Consider the following 25,323-nt stretch of genomic DNA (forward strand, 5'->3'; position numbering starts at 1 on the left):
GCTATAGCTGGTTTTTACTTATCATTTAAAGTATTGTTATGTCTTCCAACAGAAAATAAATTGTGCTTCTACTTACTTTATTTCAAGAAGAAATACGTATACCATACAGGAGAATCTGCAAAATATATTTATTATACTTTTATCTTGCTCTTTATATTGAATGCTCAGGGTGGCTTATAAACTGCTTCTCAGCATTTTTTATCTTAAAAAAACCAAACTTGGATGTTAGATCCCTTCCCCTTTTGTCTTAATATACTGGTGGGCACAACATTAGTTAATTTACTTTTCAGCTTATAATTAAAATAATGACAAAAATTAATTGCTCCTTTCTTCCTTCTATGTATCATCCTGATTCTGCTGGACTATCTGCGATCTTCATGAAAACGCCACTTGTCTCCCCCCCCCTGGTTTTACTGTAACTAAAATGATTCTAAATGGACTTAAAATAGCATTCTGAGAGATTCCCGCAAGGAGGCCCACCACCAATGGGTTCTCCTATGGTTAGTAGGGCAGGCTCTGAAACTCCTCAGCCAGCTATGGGTGGTGTAGGTGCCGTCAGTGGTGGACCTGGTGGCTTTGGTAGAGGAAACCCTGTGGGCAGCTTTGAAGGACCTAACAAGCGTCGCAGATACTGAAATTTATTTCTTACTTCTGAGAAAATCGATTGACTATCTGGTGTTATGCCTTTATAATTTTAGCTGTTACCTTGAAAACGGTTTTATTGTTAATGTAGTCATCAAACTTTTTGGGTGGGGTGGGGTGGGGTGGGGGAGTAAATCTTACTTTTTTGTATTCAGTCTTAGGCTTTAACGTAGAGCAGAAATAATGTGCTTCATTTTGCATGTCTGATGTTTGTGACTTCAGCAAAATAAAATGTGACCATGCTGTGAAATTTGTGAGTTCCATACTTACAATAAAATATAATACAGATCAGCTTAAATGATTTTGAAACATTGTTATGAATACTGTCCTTAACTTTAATTGTACGCATATTTTCGTTTTTCTTCATAAAGCCTATCTTCTGAAAATTAAATGCTTTATAGATTGTAACTGTATGCAAATGAAAGTGCAGCTTACAACTCATAGAGCAAATGTTGAGGCTTCTGCAACTTTAGAACATCTGAAACATTCAGTAAGACTTTATAGATCTGTTTTAAAAAGTTGTTCTCACCAACATGTACAAAACCTAGTTGCAATGGGAATGTCATAATAATGTATCCTGTGTTCAGCTTTCAAATAAACACTTTGAATCTTGAAAAATCTCCAAGTAGTAAATATTCACCTGTGGTTTTAGATAATGAATAATAATTTCTTCGCAGGAAACAAAACTCGAATATTTTTTAAGAAAACCAAAATCTTGTTAACCTGACTGGTAATTTTGTGTTAAAACAATATTTTCCCCTGTAGTTAAGGGTTTCAATGGATTGTGTAGGTCGGCTATTGCCTTTGCAGAAGATTCATAAAGAATATGAGTTGGCAGTATATGTTTGAAGACCTTTCCTTCCTTGAAAATGTTACTTTTTTCAATGCTCATAACTAGTACTGTATATGTTTTTTATCTCACAGCATAAAAGAAAATATCTTCCATGTTATAGGGAGCTGGCTTATATACACAGATAATGATCATAGCTGCTGCTGTTTCACTCTTGCAATGGGCACAATGAGTTTGCCTTTGGATGTTTCATTTAAGTACGCACATTTTCATTAGGATTGTTGGTGCAACCTTTACATACCTTTTTAAAGGCATAGATACAATGCACAAAAGCTTGGACAAAATTAAACTGGGAATTCCAGTTATACAATGCGTATTAAGTGGATGGATGAGAAGTTACTGACATATACCGATATTTATATACCAATATTGTGATTATGCTACAAAATGTTTTTCATTACAGTAATGTAAATATTCAGTGTTTGCAAATGAATATGAACACTGTTAGGTAACATTTTATTAAACCTCAGCGTGTTGGAGTTATATGGAAGACCAGTCCTTCTGAATAAGTATGGTATATTATGTGAGCTGAGTATGGTTTTGCGAAATACGTGGTAACACTTGTCCCCCTATTTCTATTTATGCTAAATCAATATGAGTGTTGGACTTTTTTAAACAATTAGAAGGAAAACCCTGTATTCCTGCACCAAGACAGGACACTAGTGACCATATTTTCATCAGTGTAACATTTTAGAAATACTGGTTTTGGGTGGGTGGTTTTTTGTTTTTTTTACTCTTCATGGGTTCTGCATAAACTAAATTTGTGTAAAATCTGATCTAGATTTTCAGTTCCAGGAATTTATATTTGTGTGCTGCTGTTTGGATCCTGAAGAAGCAGCCATTCTCATCATATGACAGGTGTGCAATGTAAAATAATGCCGGGAAGATGATAGCCATTTAAGAGCAAATGGCTTTTTCCTGCTCTCATTTTACTCTAAACTTTCTAAAAAGGAAAGGTAGAGATAATGTGGACTTTACCAAGAAGATGAATTCCCTTGAAAAATGACTTGTATGCGTAAAAAGTTATTGGTGCATTTTCTGATACTTTTCAGGTAGGAGTTGCAACACTTGATGTTTTTAATATGTAGAAAATGTAATAAGAGGTACCTGAGAATGGGCTATATTGGAGAATGTTAGATTACTCTTCTACACAATGCAAGTAATAGATGCATGATGTAAATCCTTGTTAGTGAAAATATTAATAACTAAATGGTTCACAAGCAACTGATGACCTCTGACTTCACTGTTTACAGTCACCTCACCCCACAACAACTTGTATTATCTGTGACTCAACTTACCGCCTGGTGAAGTGGACTGTGGCGGCTTATGCCATAATAAATTTGTTTGGCTTTAAGGTGCCACAAGACTATTGGATGCTTTAATTGATGAAATAGCTATTCATGCAGTTTAATGGATGAATTCTGCCTTAATGCTACTACCCGATCTCATACAAAATGCTTTCCTTAGGTAAAAGTGTGAAATGATGCTTAAGACAGCTGTTGGTGTTGTGGAGCATACTTAGAGGAACAAGGAGTAGTACATGCTACATGTAGCTACATGCTACATTTTCTGATGTTTACAAGATTTTAGGCAATTTCCCATTTATTGAACACACATTGAACACTTTTCTATATTTAATTTTGAATGTGTAGAAATTTGTATTGATTATACCAGGCATGACAGTAAGAGCTGTTCGACAGTGGAATTTGCTGCCAAGAAGTATGGTGGAGTCTCCTTCTTTGGAGGTCTTTAAGCAGAGGCTTGACAGCCATATGTCAAGAATGCTTTGATGGTGTTTCCTGCTTGGCAGGGGGTTGGACTGGATGGCCCTTGTGGTCTCTTCCAACTCTATGATTCTATGTACAACAGGTAGAGCGTGATCTACCGGTAGATCACTGGACGTTTGCGGTAGATCACTGGTAGAAGAAGAAGAAGAAGAGTTTGGATTTGATATCCCGCTTTATCACTACCCAAAGGAGTCTCAAAGCGGCTAACAATCTCCTTTCCCCTCCTCCCCCACAACAAACACCCTGTGAGGTGGGTGGGGCTGAGAGACTTCAGAGAAGTGTGACTAGCCCAAGGTCACCCAGCAGCTGCATGTGGAGGAGTGGAGACACGAACCCGGTTCCCCAGATTACGAGTCTACCGCTCTTAACCACTACACCACACTGGTGGATCATTGGCTTCCCCCAAAGAAACTGAACAACTGTGGCTCCCCTTAAAAAAGCTCAACATTTTACTTCCTCCCCGAAAAAGCTCAACAACTTGGACCTGAACCCCCAAAAGGGGGAGATCACTGCCAGTTTTTAACTCAGAGAGTAGATCGCAGTCTCTTGGGGAGTTGGCCACCCTGGATTATACTAATAGCAGCATTCACTATAGATTCACTGAGGTAGTTTGCATGTTTTTTTAAAACAAAAAGCTAAACCCCCCCCCACAAAAATCATGTCATGTGTATTTTTTGAAAGTGTGGTGTCGACTTAAGGCAGTGATAGTTCATGTAAACTTCAAGTAAACTTTGCAACCTAATGACTACTTTTGTTTCAGAAAGCCACAGCACACAACTTGACATAACAATGGGCAAGATAAATCAGTTCAGCTATCACTTTAGTTACCACGTGTTCCTTAATAACTTTTTGTTTTGGAATTGTTTTTCAACATCAATGTCAAACTTATCAGTTTCCGCTTTTAGTGTTGGAACAAAAGCTAATGTTTTCTGTGAACTTTCTTTGAGTTTTAGAACTCCGTACTTTGTTTAAAGCCAGTTTAAGCATTTTGGTATCCAAAATAAAAACAAAGTGTTGGTTGAGCTGTAACCCTGTGTTCAGGCAGCACACTGAGCCCAAACTATGGCTTAGCGTGGCACAGCAGTAGAACAAGCAGGGAAGACCAAAGCAGTTGGGAACTCATCCCAGATTCTACACGCTCATGCATTTATGTTAATCCATGGGTTGGCTTTGTGTGACATGGGAATCAGGCCATTGTGTTAAGTTTTAATAAGCAAAACATTTATTGAACATAACTAAAAGTTAAGTTAGGTAGACTACAGAGATGTTATCCTGTCACATCATTTTACTGGGATATCTTGTACTGGGATTGAAATAAAGTAAAATTTCATAGAATTCTGTAACGTGTTTATGATTCTGCTCTAAATATACCTTCCTACTTGAGTCTGTAACCTGTGAACTTCTAAATTATATGAATCTCAAAATATACACCAATGGTTTTTATTCTGGTTTTGTTCTTCAAACTTTAGATTTCATGGATATGCAATCAACATAAAATAATGTTTATGATCAGATTTTTCTGTTGTCTCCTGGTTAGGTGTACTAAAATGAAGAAATACAATGATTAGGTTGTTGGGACAACTTTTTTCTGTTTAATTGGAAATGAAATCTGACAAACACACAAATTAGAACTTACTCTGTGGCAGTGAAAATGGCAAAGCCGTCCTGTAGAATTGATTTGAGTAATACTTGTCTTGACCACTGCCCCATCTGATGATGTTTTTGGTAACCTGCTGTGGTTACCAAAACTTCTTGCATCTCATCTAACTTGGATTCTTCTTTAACAGCACCTAAATCAGAAGTCTGATTTAGCGCGGCTTGTTGAAGCCATAAAACTGAGTATCTCCTTGAGGAGAATGGTTCTCCAGTTCACTTGAAACAATTTATAGATAAAATAGTAAAAAGCAATAGTCCCTCCTTGGATCCTTTAGATGCAGGAAATTGGTCATTCTTCAGTATATCTTAGTTTATGAATGCACACGAAAGCTCATACTAATGACAAACTTAGTTGGTCTCTAAGGTGCTGCTGGAAGGAATTTTTTATTTTGTTTCGACTGCATCAGACCAACACAGCTACCTACCTGTAATTAGTTTATGAATGTGATAGTTGCTTGCATTGAGCCAGCTTCAAGATCTCTTGCATAAGACTGATAACACTGCAGTATTACAGTGCTACCAGTATGCTAGTGGCACCATTAATTTCCTCAAATTCGAATGAGATAGTGGAATTAGGAATCATAGTTGGAATGCCTAACACCCTGTGCAAGAGTTGATAAACTGGCACTCAATGCTGACTGGAGGTGGGGATTGGTGACTTGTAAACTCTAGATGAGCTCATAGCTTGGTGATACCATCCTGGATTCCTACCACATTAAGCACTAGATTAGATTACTAAAATGTATTTTAGATGGGGATTCCTCTAGAAATTATTTTGGAAATCACAACAGTTACACAATGCACCTGTTGGAATCAAATAACCAAATTCTAGCAACCTCTTCTAAAGACAGGCACATTTGTTTTACAGGACAAATTCAGAATATTTTGGTTTGAATTGAAAGACCTAACCTAGTGGTCTTACTTATGTTTCCGAGCACAATCCAAAGTGCTGGTGCTGACCTTTAAAGCCCTAAACGGCCCCGGCCCAGAATACCTGAAGTAGTGTCTCCACCCCCATCGTTCTGCCCGGACACTGAGGTCCAGCGCCGAGGGCCTTCTGGCAGTTCCCTCACTGCAAGAAGCAAAGCTACAGGGAACCAGGCAGAGGGCCTTCTTGGTAGTGGCGACCGCCCTGTGGAATGCCCTCCCATCAGATGTCAAAGAGATAAACAACTACCTGACATTTAGAAAACATCTGAAGGCAGCCCTGTTTAGGGTAGTTTTTAATGTGTGACATTTTAATGTATTTTAATCTTTGTTGGAAGCCGCCTAGAGTGGCTGGAGAAACCCAGCCGGATGGGCGAGGTACTATTATTATTATTATTATTATTATTATTATTAGTGTCATTCAGCCCATTTAATAAACGGGCGCTAGAACATTTGGCCTTTTTCGGTGGCAGCGGTGTGTGTGGGGCTTTAATTCCTTGTCTAATTGATTGTTCCTTCTCCCCTCCCTTTGATCCTTAATTTATCCCTAATTTTCTCCCCCCCCCTTCCCAAACCCCAAGCCAAAGTCCCCCCCCTTTTACCTTTACAGCCCGGGCTCGGCTGGGGGGTGCGGGGGTATTTCTTCCTTTACCCCCTCCGAAGCTTGTGTTTGAAGTGCGGATCCCTCCCCACCCTGTTTTCGCGCGCTTTTTGCGCCTGCCGTTTGGTTCCTAATTTTTCCCCGTCAATAGCGCTGCTGCTGCCAGGGCCCAGTGGCCGAATTCTGGCTCCTGGACGGCCCGGGCGGCTGCTCCGGGGTGTACGCCCAGTTTTTCGGGGTGGGGTGGGGGTGGCTCCCGCTACTTTTGTTGGCCTCCGTGGCTGTTTTTCAGTCGCCTGCTGCGTCCGGGAGGGAGCTTTGCCGTCCGGGGGGCTTGCGCCCACCCCGGCACTTTCTGAGGGTCCCGCGGTTGGCGCTGAGCATTCGGTGGCCTCCCCGCGCCTTTCCTGGCCGTTACGGCCCAGCGGGGTCTCCCGGTTGCTTGTGCTGTTTGGGCCTCAATTTCGGGCCTGTTAGTGAGGAGAAGCCAGGGCCTCGATTTTTTTGGTCGTCCCGGCTTCCTCCTCAGGCCCTTGGGCACGTTGAGAGAGGGCCTGCCCTGCTTAGGAGCCTTGCTGCCTCCTCCTGCCTTCCACCTGGTGGCCTCTGTTTTAACTGCTTATTGAGCCGGGGCAGAGGGGTGGGGTGGGGAGAGCGTGTGTGTGTGTGTGTGTGTGTGTGTGTGTGTGTGTGTGTGTGTGTGCAGTCTCTGCATCCAATCCCTGTGTCCCTGGGGCACATGCTCAGTAGCGCGGAAAACGGGACACAGGGAATCTGGATGCAGAGACACTTGCATATTATTATATAGGATTATTACTGTCTATCTGAAAGAACTCAGTGTTCTTTATGTAACCTCTAGCTCCCCCTTGATGGTAGCACCCCAGTTGTGCAGTTCTGTGTTCAGGGCAGGTCACGACGTTTCCCCGTGCAGACTTAGGGGGCAGGTGAAATGTGTAGTCATCAGACTTGGTTGTTAAGCTGGAAAATTGTTCATTGATCTGGGCTGACTTGATTATTTGAACTGTCTTACGGTGTGTGTACTGTATACTGATCTCTCTTGCTTGCTTGTTCTAGCTTGGTATCTTTTGTTATAAAGGACTTAGAGGAGTATATAGTGGAGCACTATAGAAACTTGGGGTGAGATCCAGCATACAAGGCGACTTCTCTTCTTCCCTTCCCCCTGCAGCTACCAGCGTGCCTCCAAAAATCAGTTCTGGAGGGTTGGGGGACCCCTGGAGCAGATTTTGGTGGTGTAGTGGGGACTGGAAGAAAAAAAGAAACAGGACGTTCTATTGCTTAAGTAGGAGGACATGGTTAAATGTCATCCTTAGAAAATACTTCAGGTGACTTTACATTTGACCAATTGATTTTATATAATCCCGAAAGCTGTGTTAGTCTTTTAAAACTTTAAAACTTCTAAATGTTATTCACAAGGTGCCATGAGTGATAACAAACAGAAAGGACTACTCATTATCCTAAAACAGTCCTCCATGCTGCAACTCTGTCTAGAAGGAACATTTAACTTTCTATCCATATTAGATTAATTTCTACTAATGTACTTAATATTTTTGATTGTATCCAACTCTAGTACGGTTAGTTTACAGCAAATATACTAAAAGACAGTGCTTCAACTTCTAAAGCCAGGGAAGTATCTGCAGCGTCCTCTGATGGGTCATACAAAAATCACCACTTTTATGATACTTTTAGAAGCAAGAAAAACAGGTGAGTCATCTTGTGTATCCTGATTTTTACCCTTTCTATTAAACTGGTTGCATACTTTGTGATTATTATTTTTAAGTTTGTGAACTAATACAGGAGGTTTGAGTTGTCATCATGAAAAGATAAGAGAACTGAACCTAGGATTAATTAAGGCCATTCAAACTTAACTTTATTCAAAGCATTTTCTCTCTCTGTGTGTGTGTGTGTGTGTGTGTGTGTGTGTCCACATGGAAGCTTCTGCAACATCCTGAGTGAAAACTGCCAAGGCTTATTGCTAATATACATACATTTCTAGTTCATCATTAATTGAGAACCAAAAATTGTGCTAACACATTTGAAAATGGTTTGATTCTATGTTACTTTGGGGGTACAACTATTGATATTTGCTATTGCCCTTTCAGATATCTTTTAATTTAGATTTCATTTGGATAAAAGTTAGTTCTTGGTCTGTTCTGTAAAAGTGATGTTTTCCAAAAGCTATTTGATAGGTTTCATTACCGTTTAGCCATTTGTTACAGTGTCCAGATCATTCACTTTCCCCGTTGCTATTGTCATCCATATTGTCTCACTGCTTATAAACAAATAGTGAGTAACTCCTGGAATGAACTTTCCACATTGTTTTACTGGAATTTTTTTTAGAACATTAGCAAATGCTACTGTTCTACATCTTGAGCATATCACATGGGATATAGATCTGAGATTCCACTGTTGAATAAGGAACAAGTATTCAGAAACTCTTTAATACCTAATATTACTGCACCATACATTTAATATAGCTAGATACATAATTGAAGGTAAGGAGGGTTTTAGTCACCAGTGGCTATCAGAATAAATCCAGCTACTGTATACTGATACAGTATAACCAGTCACATTGCTTTTCTTCTGTAGTGTGTGTACACTGGCTTTTTAAACTTTTGGATTTAATTAAGCTTGTGGTAACTATATCTCTTGGGGAGAAAAGCATATGGGAGTGGGATAATTTTAGGTGGACAATCAGCAAAGGAAGGAGATGGTTAAGTATCCTTTTACCCCCGTTCTCCACCCAACTAGTAGCTGCTTCCACCTGTAGGGGGAAAACCCAGGAAGCTTGTAATTCTGTATGACTCTTCAGTCCAGGTATCTGAAGAAGTGTGCATGCACACGAAAGCTCATACCAAAATAAAAACTTAGTTGGTCTTTAAGGTGCTGCTGGAAGGAATTTTTTTATTTTGTTTCGACTACGTCAGACCAACACAGATACCCACCTGTATGACTCTTGAGAAGGGTTTTGTTTAAAACCTTGTGTTTGGTGTGAAAATTACTGTATAACTAATTGTAATAAAAAGCTACTTCAGTGACTGGCCAGATTTGGATTTTGTCTTAGCATGTGAAAAGATGTAAAAAGAACTGAGAACTAATCCAGATCAGTTCAGACATTACATAGCGATAAGATCAGCATGGTTTGTGGCATGAAGAAACTGGTTCTTTTCTGCAGTGGTGCTGATTTCCTGAAACACCCTCTCCTTTACTTCCTCCTCTGAGAGGCGTCAACCGTGATGTGCTTTAGATACCTTTTGAAAACTTCAGTATTTATTTAGATTGCACTGCTCAGTATTTTGTTCTAATATTTTGGTTCTGGATTTTTATTGACTATGTATTTTCATTTTATTTACATCATTGACTTGACGTTATAATTTTTACTTTGTAAACTGCTTAGAAAAGTGTGTATTTGGGGAGGTCTATAAATTTATTAAATTTATTGTTGATGTTCTTATGTTTAAATCACTTTGAGATACTTTATAGGAAGAGATTTATAAATAAAATAAGAAAATGAAAAAGAAACACTTTACCATGGAAAAAGTCTGATCGAGATGTTCCATTGGCAAGATGGATTCAATGTCAGGGTTTTTTTTTTAATAAAAAAAATCAAAGTAAGGTGATGCTTTTCTGTGGGAAGATGAAGGCCTTTGAGACTTCAGTGTCTAGCTGTCACAATGAGGCGAAAACATGAAATAACACAATGGTCATTTTTAGATTCAACAGGAAACTTGGGCTTCCTATTACATGCAAAAGTCTCTGGTTCACATTCTCCTCCTCCCCCTTTTCATCTGAACTTGTCACAGGAAACTGTGTTTAGTATTAAATTGGAAGGTAAGCTTGCAATCTTCTGTGGTGTGTGAAAGAAAAATATGTATTTGTGTATACATGGAAGGCCTGTGCTTTTAATGGGAAACCATAATTTCCTGTGGTATATGGATCTGGAAAACAAATTCAAAAATGTAGGGTTTGAAATTATATTGGCAATGCTTTCTGAAATAGACACTTCCCATAAAGAAAAGATTTCATTAATATAGTGCATGGACTGACTGCCTCAGATTAAATATATGTCCTATCTATCCTATCCATAGTAAATTTGCAGAATAGTGGATGTTGTTGAACACTTGGTGAAATATTGGTGGAATCAGATTTCCTTTCCCTTAGATTTTAATCTTTACAACTAGAATTCATACTTTTATGAAAAATGTGGTACTATAATATTCTGGGCTTGGGGTTCTTTTAGTGCTTCATTTAAGTCTTCATTAAACCCTTATATAATTTACCTAAACTAGATTTCTTGAAGCAGTGAATCTATGAATACTGATCCCATTGAATAGATCTTAATTTAGGTGGGACTAAAGTTGTGTACACAGTCAACCTACAGGTAATCTTCCATTACTTAAAATGAACTGATCATTTATAGCTACTCAAAAGTATTCTTGCAATACCTTGTAATGAACATACAGTAGGTTAAAGGGTTTTTTTATTTAAGATTGATTTTTTTACTTCATATACATTGGAAGTGGTTTTGTTTGAATAACTATTTAGATAAACACATGGTAAGGTATAGTTTATTAAACCATGGTGTATTTCATCATTTGAGCTGGGCCCAGTGGCTTAAGCATAGTTTATTAACCATTAATAAACCATGTTCATAAGCCATGGGTAATTGGATAAACCTTGATAATGTTAACCATGGATTAGCATTACATGAGAACTTGGATCACAAATGGGTCTTGGAATTCAAGGAAGTTAGAACACAGGTTTTTAAATGTGCTGTTCAGCAATTTAATATTGGTTTAGCAGAAGACAGCACAAGGCAACAACAGACATTGGACTCGTATTTCATTTTTACAAATTCTTGCTGATCATTTTGGAAAACTAATTGTTCAAACACCCAGTAGCATGCTCTTGTGACCTTTGTGCTTCATGTATTATGTGAAGAGATGTTCAGTAAAAATGCTCATTTGGTGTCATATTATGTGCATAAACCTGTTGATTAAACCATAAATTTGTCCTTATTGGATGTTTTTGAACAGAGGGATTATGAAGTATAGGAGCATATGAAATAACTAGGCCATATATATGTATTGTGGCAAACTTCCTCTCCTTTCCCTGTCATTTGTGCACATGCATGACGTGGCTTAAGAAGTTAGATCTTCAGAAAGACTTAAAACCTGCTGACACTATTTTGGAAGTGGAACTAGGACACTGGCCTTATATCCTGGTGCCTCCTGCAGTCAAAGGTAAGATTAGAGACAGAAAGGATGATGCGCCAAGGACGTTGTGTGCAATTTTGCATTGTGGAAGAATTCTGAAAATCATCTTGTAGGGATGTGATCTAATGTTGAAAATATGGCAACTCAAAGGGGTGTGCCTATATCATGGGCATTTTGCTTTCCTAGAATGTACCATTTGTACTCACCTGTAAGGTGTTTTTATTGGACAAAGGGCCACCTAGTGGTCAAGGGTGGGAAATGCACTAGTTGAGGAGGTAAGTGGTGTTTCATTGCCAGTGACTTTAATCCATATTCTAACAAGTCTAGCTTCAGGCAAAGGGCAAACACCACATAAGAGAAAGGGTGCAATCAAGCCAACTGCTTCTTCGAAGAATAAGCAAACAGAAACTGGCCAGTATCAAACAGCGTAACAAAACATGGTGCATACAGGAAACACAGGCTTAGACAACAACAAATCCCAGAGAACAAACAGGATAAGTACAAAAATAACAGTCTCATAAGCAAGAGAAATGCAACCTCTGAGCCATCAAGCCAATGTAGTTAAAAACACTTGGAAAACAGAAAAGAATGGAACAGGGCACTCACAGGAGAAATGAAAAAGATGCGAAGCCGGGGAGATTTGGAAACAGCTGCTGGCGTATTTTCCTACTGGTGTATTTTCTGTCCTCAGCCACTAGATGGCAGAGGCTCCCCCTACACAGTCCTTTGTTCAGAGACAAATATACCAAGCCAATCAAATATTTAGGATTCTGCTGTGTGCTTTTGAAGAAACCAGAACAGAGAGTTCTATTCATAACTTTCTAATAATCCTCTTAACTAGATTTATTTGCATCTGAATTGGGATGAACGTTATTAGGGGAGTATGGATATTCTTCGGAGAGTGGGTTGCCTACTTCATAGCTTCCTCATATCTCTGTACTTTTAGGATTATCAAAGAATGGGTCACGGAATAAATACATCTATTAATTTGAAGGAAATATGTGTGTTGAAAGAGTGATTTCATGCCCCCAAACCACCTACTTTTAAAAAATATTTACAAAATGCAGATACTATAAGGGAATATATATTCCCTCTATTATATTATGATGATTTGTCATAATTACAATTTTGTTTGTTAAAATGATTTTCCAGATTGTTTCATAGGAATGTAACATTTTTTCTGTACTGCTATTCAGAAGAATCCAAACAGACTTGAGAATTTTGCGACACAAATATGCTGATTACTCTTGCTGATTCCTAAACTTTCACAAAAGTTCATGTCATGTTTATTGGGACCTTATAGAAGATTAAAACCAAAAAAGACACATCATATGAACATAGAAACTTTGCTTGCTCATGTAGTAGATATGAAAATGAGATATACAACAAGCAGTGCTTTGTTCTTCCAGTTTATCAACTAAATCTATAGAGTTGAAACCAGAGAAGTGCAAGCAAAAGTTCACTTCTGCAACAAACTTCCACTGCATTTCCTTTGAAAAGCTGCTTTTGAAGGTTGGGGTGCTCTAGAATTGGGAATGGGCTGTGAGGGGCTTGAGTTGGGAAATTATAGAAGTGATTTGGGGTGGGGTGTGTGGACTATCTCATACAAGGCAATTTGTGGATCCAAGCCAAATGTCGCTTGGACTTCAGGTATATTTCCATTAACTCCAGCACACTTATCAGTCCTTAAAGAATACCCCATGTTTTTTTCTTAATGGTTGCAAGTAAAAAGAAAAAAGACTACAAGTGAATACCTATTTGCTCGGGTCAGGTACTTTCATTTTTGCCAGTGTGTTTAATTGGATTTAATTTAGACCTCTGCTTTTGAGTTCACAGGTTTGTTTGTTTTTAGCAAAATTGCTTGGTAAAGTGTTGCTTTAAATTTTTCTCAGTTTTGTGAAATTGGACTTGTGGCAGATGCAGGGCGGAATTCAGAGTCATACTCCTTGAGCTGTTCTTGCAGGACAAGCATTTCAGATTGTCTGAGGAAACAATCTCCCCTGGCCTCCCCCTGCACACTGTTCCTGTTGCCCTATCAGGACTCATTGTGCTGCCTCCTGCTAACTCACTCACTCAGATGAACCCAGCCCAAAGAAGATGGAAGATCCATTATAATACTGCATTCCCCCCCACCCCTGATTTATATGTTCATTTAAAATGGTAGCCTTCAACCTTTTCAGACCTGGGATCCACTCTTAACCCAAACATGAATTTGAATATTGAATGTGGCAGTAGTGTTGGTATGGCAGCCCACCTTTTATTAAGCTGCAAGCCTGTAGTGACTGCATCCCACCAGTTGAAGGCCAGTGGGTTAAAATATTTTGGGGTTTTGCCCCTAACACCCAAGGCTTTACATGGAACTTTAAAATAAAATTATTCAGACAAAACGTAAGAAAATCCAAACATCAATAATGAAATTTTATTTTTAAAAGGCACATTGTATTGCATTCACATTGCCTTATTTGGCCCAACAGCAAGTAAATCAACAAAGAATAACGTATTCGGCAAGCACAGAACTGATAATGTCCAACCAACACAAAACGGAAACATCGTGTTTTTCAGATTACATGTAATTGAACGTATTATCGCTGGTGTCTCTGCCCACCCAAACTCGGTTGGCTGCTACTTATGGTCGAGGAAGACACATGTGTTATGCTTATGGGCATCTATTTGGCAGCTCTGTGTGATACAGGATACTGGACTACATGAAACTTTGGTCTGATCTAGCAGAGCCATCCTTAGGTTCTAAGAAGTCGGTTTATGGGTTGGTTTTCCCATAACGTTTAATTTTTTGCTTGGTATCTGTAGCTGCCTTGGCCATTATTTTTATTTTTTTTAAAAGTGGCAATATTTTAAACACTTGGAACGAACCGTGTTTAGTTATCCTTCAGATCCCTGAAGATGTTTGTTGAAATTGCCTGTTTTGTTCATGTATATTCGCCATGTATGTAGAATTTGATCCTGAAGGATAACTATTCAAAATGGAGGACAGTTTTGTATGCTTCGGTGGTGGCCAGCCTTCCTGTCAGCTGTAACCCACATAAAGTCTAAAAGAATGAAATAGTACCAGTCTAGTGTACTCTTTTGTATATACACATGCGGGCCCTTCCCATTTACTGAGGGGTGTGTGTGTGTGTAGATTTCTGGGCTGACAAACAATGCAGAGGCACAGTTTCAAGGAGAAATAAAGGCCTGACACTGTTGCCATTGCCCAGTTGCTTGAAATCTATGTTCACTTGTGGTGGCAGTTACCCATGAGGTAAATTTGAAAAAGTATGTGGCTTTACCTACGCACCTAAAGTGAATGTTCTTGCCTGTCACTGTTTGTCAGGTTAATCCAGTGTATAATCCATGGATGCACATCTAGGATAACTTTTATCTTGGGTTTTTTGTTTTACTTCTTATGTGCTTTCTTATGTGCTCCCCCCCCCCCAATAACTAAGACAGGTGACGTACATTTCTTCTCAGAAGTGGATTCCCCCCCCTTTCTCTGTGGACGATAGTGGGCCTGCTCTGATTCTAAAGCAATTCCTACTCCTGGCCATTGAGTCCACAGCAGTGGAACGTCCTTTTCTGATCAACTATTGTGTTAGGTAATTTTTATGCAAATTTTATAATAATAATGAAGTGGACGGGATCTGAAATTAAAAACTTTTAATTGAGTATTTTGAGACAAATATAAAGGAGTCATTTTTTCCTGAAATGTTAATAGTACTGAAACTAAAACAAGGGATGAGAGAAAATATGAAAATCAAGAAACCCTTTTTATATAGTATTGATGGAGGTGTAGTGACTTTCTTCACTGAAATCTTGTGAAATAAAGATAGGGGCCTGATACTGAAAGAGATTTGCATAAAGAAACTCCTCTTAAAGTCTGGTGTATCTCCACATCTGTGTATACTTCTGTCTCGCTGCATTTTTTTTTTGGTGGGGGGGAGACAGTAGAAGGGGGATTACAGCTAAATTGAGGATTTTCTTGTATTCGGACATAGCTAAGTCCAAAGCATTAAATATATAAATCACAAGAGACTTGGATTTTAAATTCTTAAATGTCTTCGAAGGCAATCTGTTGATAAGTATATTCATACTGAAAGTTCAAACTGTGAGGCTGGCAGAAATGACCAGAAAGATAGAGGCTTAAGCCTTCCCTTCCTTGATGGTATATCAAACATATTTACACACTGGGCAAATCAGAATTGTAACTTAGTTAGCTTTACTGAATACAGAAGCATTCAAAATTTGTTTTATAAAACCTTTTAAAAAACAATGGATATAGAATATTTAGAAGATCAGTAATACAATAAACCAATATTGTGTTTAAAAATGGGAGCTTCCCCAAGTTTTTTTGGGCCAGCAGGCATAAGAAACAGACGTAGGTAGCATGTAATACCCATTTCACATAGGAAAAACTGGTGATGCTCAAAGCACCACCTGAAACAAAGCAAACCACCTACACACCCGAAAAAGCAGGCAACACCCCCTGGAAAAAGCAGGCTACACCAAACCTAATCAAAACTTTATTTTTTTTTTAAAGGTGGGGAACAGAGTTCCTAAGGGCACTATGGTGTTCACAGACACTATAAGTATAATATACCTTTAACACAGAAATTTATATTCTCACTGCTTGTCACTTTAGGAGGGGCTATAAATGTCAGGGGTTGCCAACACTGAACCCACAAGCAAGCACCCCTGCCCACCCCCTGGTCTGCCTTGGTGCCTACAAGGTGCTTTACTCTCCCTCCCCTCTGGTTTGAAAGAAGCACTCTATTGTAGCCAGTGTGTTAGGTTTTGCTGTGTATGGTGCCCATAACAATTTCTCTAGTTTTCAAATGAGCCCTCAAGCCCGTCCAAAGTTGACAACTCCTGATCAATGTACTTCTGCAATCTGTTCTAGCTTAGCGATGCAGTGTGTATCTGTAATTGCGTGGCGCACAATTCACACATTCACTGGGGCAGATATGTGTAACAAAATTATTGATACATTTCCATGCAATTACTAAGTACCTTTGGGTGGGGAGCGGGCGAAGAACTGGCAGGTTGGTAGGGATGATATTGCATAATGAAGCCAATTGCACAGAAAAGGGAAGGTGGTCTGATAGTGCATCCCTTTACACTGGCATTGCGTGTTTGGGGTAGCTTAATCTTTTGAAAGAGATTTAGGCCACCTTTCAACCATAGGTGGCTTTCAAAGAATAAAGCAACACCAAATGTAATGAAAAATAGCATTAAATTTTCTCAGATACACATTTTTGGCAATTTGCAGCAGCTGTTTCACATTGTTGTGCATTTAATGTGTGGTAGGATTACTTCAGTGCGATTTTTCATTCCTTCTGGGGACAACCTGTTGCTCATCATTCCTCATATCCAAAGTGATATGACTTGTCCGCAAGGGCAGGCCATTGTGCCTTGTTCACTATTCAGAGCAAATGCTTGCTTATTGTGCAGGCTGCTCTGTTCCTACATATATATATGAAAGATGGTGAAAATACCTGCAGGAAAGTGGTGGATGGGATGGTGTACTTCTATTCTAGTTTTAGTTTTCTGAGTTGAGACCAAGCAAACTATATTCTGCACCATTCATTATGCATATAACGCTACACAGGTAGCTAAGACACTTCAACGGGTGTTATAAAAATGTGACTGGAATGTGAGTTGTACCTCTTTTGGATTTCAGTGCAAGAATTAGTTTTAAAACTATTACCTAATTGTAAAATTTGAGGTAGCTATTAGGATTTGGGTTGAGGGTAGCTGGAAAAAAATGAGAAGAAGCAATGCTTTTTACAAGCCTACGCAATTCCCATTCTTTATTAAAAACAGCAACCCTGGTTTAGTTGAAAAGGGAATATCGTCAACAGACTATATATATATCTCTTTCAGCAAAACTTTTGACTTGCACATGACAGCTTCCTAAATAAACTTGAGAAATACGATTGGAAAGGACATAATGGGGCTACAAAGTTGCTTGAAATACGGCACATAAAAGGTAATCATTTTAATGGATTGATAAAGAGAATGTAAGTTGATATTGAACAGCTTCAATTCCAGGAGTCAATCTTGATTTCAGAATCATTGCTACGCCTAAGGAAGGAATAAACATCTTGCTAAACCTTTGGGGGATAAAGCAAACATGACAATTTAGTTCTGATTGGGGAAATTATACTGATCAATATTACTGAGCAGTACTGAGTTCACAACACTTTTAAAGTTTCTCAGCTCTTTTAACAAAACCTTGTTCAGTCAGTATTATCCACATATTGCAGATCGGCTGTTGAAGTTTTAAGAGGATATCTGGTGTAAGGCAGCCCAATATCATTGTCATCGTTTATGATGCTTTTACTTCTGCGATCAGGAGCAAAACATTCTTCTAGTGGCTCAAAAGATCAAACAATGTGTATATCTAAAAACTACATCTTATGATAATGAGATTAAAGAACATAACAAAATTTAAATAACCATAAAAAGGAGGATATTGGCAAGCTGGAAAGTGTGCAGAGGAGGGCTACCAAGATGATCCAAGGGTTTGGATACTTAAGTTTTATGAGGAACAGTTGAGGGAGTTGGGTGTGTTTAGCCTGGAAAAGAGGAGAGGAGATTCATTAGCCACTTTCAAATTGGCTCAGTTGGTAGAGCATGAGACTCTTTATCTCAGGGTCGTGGGTTCGAGCCCCACATTGGGCATAAGATTCCTGCACTGCAGGTGGTTGGATTAGCTGACTCACATGGTCCCTTCCAACTGCAATTCTATGATTTTAAATATCTAAAGGTCACATGTGGAGAATGGAACAAGCTTGTTTTCTCCTGCATTGGACGGTAGGACCTGAACCAATGACTTCAAGTTAAGAGAAAAGAGATTCCAGGAACAACTTTCTAACTAAGGTCTGTTTGACAGTGGAAATGGACTTTCTCAGGAGGATGTGGACTCTCATTCCTTGGAGGTTTTTAAGCAGAAACATAGATTCTTTAGTTGAGATTCCTGCATTGCAGGGGGTTGGACTGGATGACCCCCAAGCTCCCTGCCACCTGTGGAATTCTATGGTTCTATAAAGTTAATAGGATAATCAAATAGGATAATTAAAACATCTCAAATAAATATACTGTGCTTTTCCGTGTGTAAGATTAGGTTCTTTTCTTTAAAAATTATGCTAAAAAGTGGGGATCGTCTTATACATGGATAGTGCATAGTGCAATTTTTGTTAAATTTGAGTTGCACCCCCCCAAAAGGGGGGGGCGTCTTATACGCAGAAAAATACGGTACATCAAAATTAAACACTCCATTAATAAATTATGGTAGGATTTTGCAGTGTAAATACGAGACAAACTGTTCCTCTCAGCAACAACCTCCTAAACTAGACCTCACCCTGATTGTCTTAGTTAGTGCACATAGAGCAGCAGGAACAGTATTTGGGTTGGAGTCAGTCAGGGCCCCGCCATCTCAAGTCAAGTGGAAATGTGCCAGTCAGCAGAGACTGCGTCTTGGAGGATTCACAGCTAGGTGGTACCTTCAGTGAATTTGGGCCATTCCGTGAAAAATGAGCCTGATAAGAAAAAAATTATTTTTAAAATATACTTATTTTACTTATAGTTTCATTAACTAAACATATTAAAGTTCAATATTCCAAAGGAAAAAAGAATTTGAAATTATTTTTTTCATGAGAAATTTGAGCTTGAAGTTTCAGTATCACTTTTCTGATTGTGTAGCTTAATTTTGTTCATTTAGGTTGGCATTATTTTTTAAAGATAAACAAAAATTGTGGTTGTCATTGTTGGTATATTATTAAAGTGAATAACTTTGTCTACACATTGGACTTGAAAATTTTTAAATAGGTAAGTTATTTCTATTTTATTTTTATTATTGAATGGGATGCTGTTTCAGTGTCCCACCCGTGACAGCAAAAGGTACAAAAGTTTATTTTGTGATAAAACTAATTTATAGGTTATGTTTGTTTTATTGTGGGAGTATGTATTAGAGTATAACACACCTATCAATAATAAAAATGCAGTTAATTAATGTAAACACCATGAAATTTTAATAATTTTTTTCTGTCCCACCCGTGACAGTTTTCAGCTTGTTTTATTAGGTTGCTAACTGTTGTAGCTTGAGTTAGTGATTTCAGCAAGTGATTTCAGCTCTCTGCAGACAGGAGACAGATTCCTCATGTAATAATTCTTTATTCTGGCAAACAAGACTGAGGGGACTGAGGAGAGGGGAACTAGCTAGAAAGAGATACATTTTGGAGGGAACAATCTCAAGCAATCACAAAGCTGCCTTTTGGTGGAAACCAATAAGACTAAGGAGCCAAATGCAGCTGCTTGAATGAACCAATAGTAGCTGTTCCTTCTGGAACAAAGGCAGTTACCGTTACTTTACCCTAATGCGAATACATACAGTAATACAGATAATATAACCTTTGAATCAATACACAAAATGGGAAAGACTACATCTGCAGAACGTATGAGAAAGCTGCGTGAAAAACTAAAACAAGATAAAAACAAATGTGAAAGCTTCAAAGAAAAGGAGAGGGTCAGAGATAAGAAGAGGCGAGAAAAGATGAAGTTGGTAAAGAATTTGTCTGCAAAATCACTTATGGAATACAGACGGAAAGAAACTGAGCGCAAAAGAAAGTACAGACAAAAGATAAAAGAAAAAGAATCTAGGCCAATTGGCGACACTACTATTCCAGAGATTGGGTCATTTAAATGCCCACAATCTCTTGGAAAGGCTGTTACCAAAGTTAAAAGAGTGTTGCCATTAAGTCCACGGAAAAGAATAGCCGTGTTACGAAAGCTTGTGTATGAGAGTTCACCTCAAGCGTCAAAAACACTATTTGATAAAAGCCCTAAACAGAACACCAAAAGTTCTATTATTTCACAAGATAATATCGCAAAGGTCCATGAGTTTTATAATTCAGATGATATTAGCAGGCAGGCACCAGGAATTAAGGATGTCAAATCTATTAAAGATCCAACAAGTGGAAAAAGAATCAAAATCCAAAAGCGGCATATGAATATGACAGTCCAAGAGGCCTATGCCTTATTTAAGATTGATAACCCAACAGTTGAAATCAGCAAATCAAAATTTTATGAACTGAGGCCTAAAAATATTGACTTAGCTTCTCAAATGCCACACAATGTTTGCGTTTGCAAATACCACGCTAATTTCAATTTCCTAATTGAAGCCATAAGTAGGAAAGACATTTTTTTTCCTTCCACACATTCTGATCTTTTGAGCCTTACTTGTTGTGATTTGGAAAATGAAAAGTGCATGAATGGTGAATGCAAAAAGTGTGTACTTAATTTGCACACCCTAATTGATGAAGACTTAAACATGTCGTCTGAGATTTTCTGGAAGCAATGGAAAGATGACTGTTCTAGCCGGCCTAAGGTTTTTGAAGCAAAAGGAACCATAGAAGAAGCTGTCAATGAGCTACAAAATCAATTTAGTAAATTTAAGAAGCACTTCTTTGTAAAGCGATTACAAGCTAAAGCTTTCAAAAATATGAAGGACACAGTAGCTGATGATGAGGTGATTCTTCAAGTGGATTTTGCTGAAAACTATTTGGCAACATCGCAAGATGAAATCCAAAGTGCACACTGGACCCACAACCAAATCACAGTATTTACTGGTTGCGCTTGGACTCAAGGCAAAGTACGTTCTTTTGCCGTGGTTTCGGATCACTTAACCCACGACAAATACTCAGTATATGCATGCCTAAAAGCCATAATTGAAGAACTTAAGAAAGAATTTAACAGACTGACAAAGGTCAAAATCTTTTCTGATGGGTGTGCTGGTCAGTTCAAAAATAAGTACACACTGTCCAATCTGTGTTTTATGCCTGAAGACTTTGGTGTTGATGGGGAATGGTTTTTTTTTGCTACATCCCACGGCAAGGGTGCCGTGGATGGGATTGGTGGATTAACTAAGCAAGCAGTTTGGAATGCAGTGAAACAAAGGAGAGTAGTAATCAATTCAGCATCAGATTTTGTTAAATGTGCTGAAAAAGCAGTACCAAGAGTGAAGTTTGTCCTTTTAACACCTACTGATATCAGTGCAAATATGGCGATGCTAGATGAGCGCTGGACTTTGGTGAGGAAGATTCCAAACGTGCAGTCCAACCATTTTTTTAAAGCTAAAGACAAAAGAAGTTTAGTTTATGGACCTTCTTTTCAAAAGTCCACCCACGTAGTCTTCACAGAACTGTTCAAGTTAAAAGTTTCTGATGTTTACAGAGATTCTGATAGTGACACAGAAAAACAAGATGGTGTAGCAAGTTGTACAAATGAAACAGATGTGCCGGTGGTTGGAGTGAAGCCGTTTGTTGATGGAGTGACTATTGGGACATATGTTTTAGTTGAATTTGAAACAACTACAAAAAGACAAAGAACCAGGCCTACTAAATATAGATATGCTGCAATATGCCAAAGTAATGTTGAAGATGATGGAGAAGTCAAGGTGATGTGTATGCGAGCAGTTAACAATTCTGGAAAGCTGTTTCAAGTTGATGAAAAAGACATATCATATGTGCAGTTTGAACATATTCTTAGTATCTTACCCCAACCTAATGTTAAACGAGTCAGAAGGAACATTTTTTATGAATTTACTGAAAATGTAGATGTGTTTGAAAGTGGTTAATTGGCCCAGAGATGGACTAGAAGAAAATATTTTTAAAATAGATTTTAATTTTAGTAAATACAACATTATACTTTGTAGGCTATAGTAGATAGTAAGTATAGTAATAGCAAAAGGTTTTTTTGTAATTATTCCATTTTTAACAACCTTAATTGTATGTTAAATCAAGTGTATGCCAGACGCGTCCCACCCGTGACATTTCATTGTCCCACCCGTGACAGCATTTTTTCCTTAATTTTGTATCATTAAATTTCTTAACCTAAATTTCTGATTGCATAGTTGTAACCAATAAACATTGATTTAAACAGATATGCTGAGTTTATAATTGATTCACCTCCCAACTCACAGAGTTTTTCCATAAATCAAACTTATCTCAAGCTCCGTGTCCTTTTTTTGTCCCACCCGTGACAATACTTTAACATTTAATAAAATTGTCAAAAATATCCATAAAAATAATAAAAAATTAGTAAAATGTTCAGTATCTTATTAAGAACATAGTTCAAATTTTGGTTGTTAATTTTTATGTATATTTACATTCTTACACATGTGTGAATACCAAAAAACATGGTCCAAGTGTCCCACCCGTGACAATGGAATGGCCCATTTGTGGCTGATGCAAGATGTGTACTAGGGCTTGCTTGCTCTAGCCCAGGCATCCCCAAACTGCGGCCCTCCAGATATTTTGACCCACAACTACCATGATCCCTAGCTAACAGGACCAGTGGTCGGGGAAGATGGGGATTGTAGCCCAAAACATCTGGAGGGCTGAAGTCTGGGGATGCCTGCTCTTCTAGCCTCTTAATCTGCACTAGAGATCATGGTAGGCAGTGATAATTTTTTAAATGGTAAGTTCCAAATATAGTAAGAAAAACAAACAATATTTAAAAAAAATATTGCAGTTTTTTACTTTTTCCCCAAATTACAAATGTGTCAAGAATGTAACACCATGGCACCAGTATGAACAGCCAAATTTCACTTAGATTTCAGTAAGACAAGCATCTTATCCAAGGGTTGAGAAATAAGGCTACTCTATAATGGCTGGCAAGGGTTTAGGTACAACTGCTGCAGATTAAAGGATGTAAACAGTAAAATCGCGAGCCAAGAAAAAGTTTAGATAGTCTCAAATGTTTGAAAAGATGGGAAATGTTCTGATTACAAGATGGAGGAAGCCTGTTGATTGTAAAATCTTTCAAAGTTTAGCAAGGGAGGACTGCATAGGCATCTGTTGCCAGCAATTCAAAGTACAGAATGCTGCACTGGGAAGCTGCTTACACTAAATGTCAGGAGTCACAATCCTATATGCAACTGAAGCACATCCAGGACTTCTGCAAGTGGGTAGAAACTTGCACCTTCCTTACTTTCAGCTTGCATGCGCCTAAAAGCTCCAAGTCACCTGAAGAGCATTATGCAGGTGCCGGAGAGGTAAGGTCACTCGAAAGGCTTTTTTCCGATTTTACACTTGTGATAGCTGTTGGAAGGACTGATACCCTCCTCCATGCCACACACGCACTGGAAAATAAGCTGGGCAATGCTGCTGGTGATGGAGTTTGGTCTGCTAGGGTGTCTGGGTGTATGTGGCTCAGTTGCAAGGCTTTGGAATACGAGATTGAAACCCTGGATTAACTGGTGTTTGGAAGCCTCTTAATGTGGTCAGGAACTGCCTTAGGGTTGGCATGTTGGTCAGTTTGACCAGTCAAGCCCTGCCAGTTGGCTGCCTATTTGATCAAATATTGTCAAATGTTACATGGAGTCAAGAATGCTTCTATTAGCAGTGACAGGCATTGGGGATGCTTAACATTGCTGCTTGGGACTTGGACGCTGAAGGAGGTACAGAGCCAATTGAAAGTGATACCGAGTAAAGCATTGACATGTTTTCAACTTTCCACAACAGTTTAAAAACTGGCTTGTGTTTTGCTCTTAGTTCACTTTATTTGTTTTGAATTGATTTTTTTTTAAAAAAATCTTGTGATTGTAGACTGACACTAATGTTCCCAGGATAAAAGCCAGAGTAGAACTCAGTGAACTGACCACATTTGTAAGAATTCTTAAATAATGTTGTTAAATATTATAATAATTCATTAAGATTTCTTCTAAAAAGTGAGTTTTAATTGTTTCATAATCTGTTAATTAATTGTTTTTTAATTAGCAAAAGTATATATTTTTTAAAATATGTGTGTTTATATGTATAGTCTCTTAAAATTAATACTTAACATATGTGATTGTTATTTGACAATATTTGACCAAAGTCTAATGCCATTCTGGAAAAGTAAAATGAGAAAGCACTTTCTCAACAGTTAGGCTTTATAGCTTTCTGGATATGACACCACCACATTTCATGATATGTAACTGAGTAAATGAAGAAGTGTTGATTGTAGAAATATCACCTTGGAGACACAATGAAAGAAATGTGCTCTTTGATCTGGGGCTGGGTGTACTTCACTACCTAAAAAGACCACCACAAAATCTTACCTGTGTTTTGCAAAGCTGGATTCAATAGCCTTGTATAGGTTTAAGTACACATAGAAATGTGTTTAAATTTGCATGCTGCATCTAATTCTGCTTCTACTAGACCAGCATCCCCAAACTTCGGCCCTCCAGATGTTTTGGACTACAATTCCCATCATCCCGGACCACTGGTCCTGTTAGCTAGGGATCATGGGAGTTGTAGGCCAAAACATCTGGAGGGCCGCAGTTTGGGGATGCCTGTACTAGACCCTGGGTATGGGCAGTGTTCCACCCCCTGGTGCCTGAAACCCTATTCAGGATCTGAACCTTCTGTCACCACCCTGACCTCTTAGATTTCACCATCCATTTCCAACACGGATTGGCCTTCTGTAGACATAGGCTAAGTAGAGGATCAGTTAACTAAATTAGTAGATTCTGCAATGGATGAAATTGTTTGGCTTCTTCCATTTGAACATATTTAGTTAAAATTATGGGTGGTTATGAATTGGCTTTAGCTATGCCCTCTTTGTGGCCACCACATTCCCAGAAAGTGG

At 38.5% G+C, this 25,323-nt stretch overlaps 1 protein-coding gene and 1 non-coding gene across 12 annotated transcripts in view; both read left to right on the forward strand.

Moving 5' to 3' along the window:
- Positions 1–25,323, forward strand: part of PSPC1 (paraspeckle component 1) — a 69,681-nt gene that overhangs the window by 36,545 nt on the left and 7,813 nt on the right. For 3 of the 11 annotated variants that reach the window (XR_009557509.1, XR_009557511.1, XR_009557510.1), the window contains exon 7: positions 17,575–17,680. The exons of 7 other annotated variants lie outside the window; for them this stretch is intronic. Coding sequence is in view for 1 of the 4 variants with exons in the window: in XM_035115134.2 (XP_034971025.1) it covers positions 450–635 (186 nt within the window). In the remaining 3 variants the exon portion in view is untranslated. Of the gene's footprint in view, positions 1–449; positions 760–17,574; positions 17,681–25,323 lie in introns of those variants that run through there. One more of the 11 variants, XM_035115134.2, reaches the window with a different exon arrangement.
- TRNAK-CUU (transfer RNA lysine (anticodon CUU)) lies at positions 18,297–18,375 on the forward strand. The gene has a single exon. It is a non-coding gene; the product is annotated as a tRNA-Lys (tRNA).

The sequence above is a fragment of the Zootoca vivipara genome, chromosome 4 (assembly GCF_963506605.1).
Source record: "Zootoca vivipara chromosome 4, rZooViv1.1, whole genome shotgun sequence".
NCBI classification, from domain to species: Eukaryota; Metazoa; Chordata; class Lepidosauria; order Squamata; family Lacertidae; genus Zootoca; species Zootoca vivipara.